This window comes from Aplysia californica, unplaced genomic scaffold, assembly GCF_000002075.1.
Source record: "Aplysia californica isolate F4 #8 unplaced genomic scaffold, AplCal3.0 scaffold00807, whole genome shotgun sequence".
Taxonomy (NCBI): Eukaryota; Metazoa; Mollusca; class Gastropoda; order Aplysiida; family Aplysiidae; genus Aplysia; species Aplysia californica.
The window spans coordinates 79,381-85,381 of record NW_004798077.1 but is presented as its reverse complement, the minus strand read 5'-3'; the positions used below and the strand labels follow the sequence as shown (position 1 = coordinate 85,381).

General features: G+C 36.4%; 1 protein-coding gene across 1 annotated transcript in view; it reads left to right on the top strand.

The window, feature by feature from the left end:
• The first annotated feature begins 2,623 nt into the window (after nucleotides 1-2,623).
• LOC101852578 (anoctamin-5) overlaps nucleotides 2,624-6,001 on the top strand; it is a 35,932-nt gene continuing 32,554 nt past the window's right edge. The window contains exons 1-3 of the mRNA XM_013088765.2: nucleotides 2,624-2,793; nucleotides 3,988-4,129; nucleotides 4,574-4,649. Of these exons, the coding sequence (XP_012944219.2) occupies nucleotides 2,624-2,793; nucleotides 3,988-4,129; nucleotides 4,574-4,649 (388 nt within the window). The remainder of the gene's footprint in view (nucleotides 2,794-3,987; nucleotides 4,130-4,573; nucleotides 4,650-6,001) is intronic.

The following is a 6,001-nucleotide window of genomic DNA, read 5'->3' as shown; positions in this document are numbered from 1 at the left end:
TGAGACTTTGATAAATAGCGGGATAAAAGGAGGTAAAACAACCAAAGGTTCTGCTGTTTAATTTCTTCCACAAATTGTGGTTTATATTTATATCATCTGTCCCTGATTTGTCAATATTTTTTCAATATGAGCAACAATATCTAGCTTACTAGGTGTATACCTGGGTCCTCTAAGCCTCGGTGGCTTTTTTGCGATTATTGAAAGCTTTGGTCTTGATCTTAATCTTATAGATTTTAAGGTTAACAAAATGATTATTGTTTCTAAGTGTTCCTTTTGCCTTTGAAAGATAAACCCTGTATGAAAATATTTTCAGCGTATATAATTTTTTTGTGTGTAGAAAAGTAAAATTTAAAAGAATTTAAAAGACAAACACAACGATAGGCCTGGCTGAAAAGACCGCAGCCACCTAGCTAGACTTGTTTGTCTTGGCTTTTTGTCTGTCTGTCTGTCTGTCTGTCTGTCTGTCTCTCTCTCTCTCTCTCTCTCTCTCTCTCTCTCTCTCTGTCTCTCTGTCTCTCTCTGTGATCCCCTCTCTTAATTATTCTAAACATAAAATGAAAATGTGCGAAATGTTGTGTTTATAATTAGCCTATATATATTCCTATACATGGCCTACTTATATTCACCAAGCCTCTAACAGTCCTTCGCAAGTACGACACATTCTGCTAAGGTGCTCCTATTTTCTCAACATTACGTGCCTGGTGAGACACCTCTTGAAAAACAAAACCTGTTGTATGGGTGTGGTGTTCAAATTACCAGCTTGTCAGTGTGGACAAACGGTTTGTTGTTTTGTTGGGGTTTTTTTTCCCAGTAAATGTAGGCCTTATATCAATCGAAAGTGACAACTGAAGCTCTTTGGCTGAGAAAAAAAAATCAATTAACAGCCCTACCTATGTTTTTGCTTGCAAATTAAAAAAAAAACAACAACAAAAAACAGGGCTTATGTAGATCAGATTGCCTGGAAAAAAAACCTAACCAAACAATCAATAAATCGGAGTGGAGAGACACTATTGTCTATTGTGGTGGATCTATTTTCCCGGTACTTGCATGATCATGAACCAATTGCGCGCTCATACGACCTCATGCAGTTGCGAGCGCTGTAACTCTTACTAAATTAAAAACTTGGATCCATTTCTTAGAAGAAGCGTTGGAAGAAATTATGAGACTTTCTTTCTCTTTATTCACTGGTTACTTGAAGTATGATTTTATGTGTTATGAAACTTTGTGTTTATATTCCCTATTAGCTAATATCTCTGTGAGGTGCTCAAAATGCATAAACAATGAAATGGGTATGGTGAACACATGCATAAATCGTTAATCTTAAAGAATCAAAGAAAAAGATCTTCTACTAATAAAATTATACGTAGTTTGCCATTCTGTTATTTGTATATTAATAGGAATCAATTACTATAATAAATAGGTACCCATGTGTATCATATATATATGGACATAAAAATGCATATCATTACACACAACATACAAAGTTGCCCATAAGTAACATTAAACGCATGATTATGGTTGACCACTCACTGTGTGATAAAGTGAGTCATCTAAGACATACAGAGGTACATGCTGTGACATGGCAATGACAGAGAAAAACTAACACATCTAAGACATACAGAGGAACATGATACAGAAAAACTAACACATCTAAGACATGCAGAGGAATATTGCAATGACACAGAAAACCTAACACATCTAAGACATACCGAGGAACATGATACAGAAAAACTAACACATCTAAGACATACAGAGGAATATTGCAATGACACAGAAAACCTAACACATCTAAGACATACAGAGGAACATGATACAGAAAAACTAACACATCTAAGACATACAGAGGAATATTGCAATGACACAGAAAAACTAACACATCTAAGACATGCAGAAGGACATCATGGTATGATATATATATGTTTTTGTTTTTTCCCTTTCTCTGAATTTCTCTCAGGATCTCCGTGACGGGCTTCAGTCAAAATGGAAGAACCAAAAGAAGAGCAGAAGGCTAATCTAGAGGCAGAGAGGAGAAAGCTTGAGTTCTCAGATGTGGCTGCAATAGGAGTACAGTACTCAAAAGTTAGAAAAAGATTGAAGCACAAGATGTCGAAACGCAAAGGATTCGGATCTTTTGAAAGAAGGCGAGTTTGATTTTTTCATGTTGTGATTTATGGACCTTAAAATTTACTTTTACAAGTTTTTCTGTTGCTAGACATATCAAAGGCAAAAGAGGCAGGGGTAGGCCCAGAGCAACCTACTAAGGGAACCTAAACAAATGGGTAACAGGGAAAGATCAGGGAAATGTAGCTTTTTTGAGAGCATCCGAGCAAAGGAATGAATGGAGAACCATGATCGCCGATGTCTGTCACAGATGATGATGATGATGATGATGATGAGACATATCAATAATTTTTGTCCAATGATGCGCTGTCATAGTTTTGCCAATCTCATTTTCTAACGCAGCTATTGCTACTATATCGTTAAAAGAAAAAGATCATTTTGTTAAAAAGGACAATTATCACTTTGAAGATGTAAAGTCAAATAGATACTTGATAATTCTCACTCATTATAAATATGTATGGCTGTATATATATATATATAATATATATATACATTTTGGTTCATGGTAAACTTTTTTCACCACAGGTATTCAAAGATCGCCTTGGACAGAACTCTGATTCCCGAGCGTAAACGGATCGACTTTGTCCTGATCCACAACAGCGTTTACTCCAAGGACACAAACGACCCGGAGAAAAAGAAGGAGTTAGAGAGACATGAAAGAAACAGAGAAAGGTAACCACAATTTGCAGTTCTTCATGCTTGCAAACAAACAAAAGTGTTGGTCAGATGATCAAATAATTATACAATGCCCGAAACTTTGAAAATGTTTTAACATTGCTCTTTCTATGTCTCTTTCATGTATTTGAGAAATATTTGGATGAAATTCAAATTCAAGATGTTGAAAAAAAAAGCAAGAAAAGATTCTTAATGTAAATATAATTGTTGAGGGAATGAAACTTCATTTGTGAGGTGTGCTGACAAAATGAGGTACTTCTGGCAATCCACAAGTGGAGATATTACTATTAGCCAAACATCGATACCAGGGTCAAGTTTGTAGATTTTCAATTGAGGCCATATTTTGAGTTTAACGTGCTTTTCATTATTTCACACTTTTATAAAGTGCAAAAACTTCACCTATAAGCGTGATGTATCTATTTCCACAGGCTCCAATCCGAGAAGGAACTCATTTTGTTTCACATTTTTTTCTATCCCGAAGAATTTTATTTTCTGGGCATAATACATTTGAACAGCTTGCCGATGTAATTCTCCTGAGTTGGACCATTTGCTCAACCAGGAAATTGAAGTATAAAGTTCCTTTTTCATAAATTGAGTCCAGTTGTTGTTTGAGATAGTAAAAGGATATCAAAGAATAAATGACAAGAGTTGTGGATAGTGTCAGAACATTTTGGAATGTTGTGTGTGTGTATTGTGTGTGTATGTGTGTATATACATGTATGCATGTGTGTATATTGTGTGTGTATATGTGTGTATGTGTTAATGCAAGAATGAAAAGGAAAATGAAAAAGAGAAGGGAGAAACCTGTTTTTTTTCTTTCCAACATTTGGCTAGTTGTTATATTCATTACATGTAGCTAGGATTTGTTGTTTCTTCTCTTACTTTCACTTCCTGTGTGTGCATTTGTGTGTGTTTGTGTGTGTGTGTGTGTATTTGTATATTGTATATTATGTGTATATACGTGTGGTGTATATTGTATTTCTGTGTGTACATGTATGTGTGTGCGTATGTGTGTGTGTGTGTTTGTGTGTGTGTGTGTGTGCGTGTGTGCGCATGTATATGTGTGCATGTGCGCGTGCGTGTGTGTCCATGTGTATTTGAATGTGTGTGTGTGTGTGCGTGTGTGCATGTGTTTGTAATCATGTACGTGTGTGTAAATCCGTTTCTATCTGCTCCCCACCCCCCCCCCAGGTTCAAATCGTTGTTGGAGAAGGAAGGTTTCTCCATCCAGTCGGACACGGTTGGTGAACACGTGTACATCAAGCTGCACTGTCCCTTCAAACGGCTGTGTGTGGAGGCCGAGAAAGTGAGATTAGAGATGCCGCTTAAAGATGTGAGTGTTCATATTATACACATATCTCTCTCTCCTCCTCCGCTACCGCTAATGCGCCACCACTTTCTGTACATAAACTGATTGTAAATATTTGGTGAGTGACTCTTTTACTTGAAATTTTCCGAACCCTCAAATTGGTATGAAATAACCTTGCTTTGACAAATTGATGGTTTTTATTTCAGCCTTCTAGTAGGGTTTAACAGTGTAATAATAATGGGTGTATCGCAAAAATGGGCTTCTGTCGCGATCATGCGGAAAGTTCCTCCTTTTTTGAAATTCTGAATTGAGACCCGTGATATTCAGATTCCATGCACTTCTTCATGCTTGATATCTCTACACTGTTCTTTCTTTCTTTTTTTTAAATGCAAAGGGAATATTTTCAGTGTGATTACATGACATTATGACATTGTGTTTTCTCCATGTTTTTACTTTCTCTCTGCCCAGATGACCATTCCCGAGGGAAAACCGATGAACTTTCTGGACAAATTTGTCGACAGACATCTGGACACAGACAAAGATGGTGAGAAAGAATTTGTTTCTTTGGTCTATCTTACATGAAGACTTGGGGGGATATGAGGTAGAGTTACGTTTTCTATTATTCTGAGTTATGCCCCTTTACGACTTCATGATACAACAGCTTAACCCTATCCCTACGCCCTCGGGTCATTTTGTACCCCCCGGGGTTGTATTCTTCACATTTTAGAATACTCCTAGTTCGTAGATCTCTTTGAAACTTTCAGTATTTCTCAAAAAATCATTTTGACAGACTGTTATGCAAAGCGTACGGATCGGATTAACAAATAAATTTCCTCTTTGGAACATGGTGGCACAGAGTTCCCCATGGTGTATGGATACGATAGTAAAAAATGACGTATGGATAGGGTTAAATAACATGACATTTTAAAGGGATAATAAAAATTACAGGATGCTTGTTATAACGAAAGGAGAAAATATATATATATCTCGAAAGTGTCCAACTATAACCTTCCATCTGCCATATTATTCCAAAACTTTTTTGTCTAAGACATATGACCTTAGCAGTTGCGAGCGCCGTAAAACCTTATACTATACTAAGACATTATATGTTGTTTTCAACTGTAATTGCACTTCCTGATACTATAACTAGTAAAAAAGAAAAACTCTACTCAAAATTTTCAAGCAATTCTGAAAAAGGAAAATTACTTTTTTCCAGAAAAATACATTTGTGTTTAAGGCAAATGACCTGATCATTGCTCAATAAAGCCTGGTTGTCATTTACTAATCTCTCTTTGAGGGTTGGAATGGTACAAACCACAGCATTAGACAACTATATCTTTGTTAATGATCGTTTATTTCAGCTTTTTGCTCAAACGAAACTTCAGAAAAAAGAGAGAGTGAAGAATGTGGCTTTGATTCTTGGAAGAAAAACATTCCCACTCAATAGGCCTATTCAATATAGGTTATCTTTTTTTCAAGGCAGTAACTTTTTAGTCACTTCTTTTGATTGCAAATCTGATTGATGCTCAATGTTTCAGGAAGTTATTTGAGTCAGGAAGGTCTTTGTTATTTGTGTCACGATGATTCGGAATCTGGCGATTGTCAGTTTTTGGATATAATGTGAAGTTATTGGTTTTATCTGAAAGCTTTAATTTCCCCCTGCCTAACTCTGCCCAGTGACAGAAATATGCAATGTCTGACTCATGATAAGAGATATGTGCACAACATGTACTTTTTCATTATGGAAACTTTATTTAACAAATGAGTGTTTTGTGTGATGTGATGTGGGCCAATGGCCTTAAACACTGAATAAACTTCCTTCCTTCCTTCCTTCCTTCCTCCCTTCCTTCCTTCCTTCCTTCCTTCCTTCCTTCCTTCCTTCCTTCCTTCCTTCCT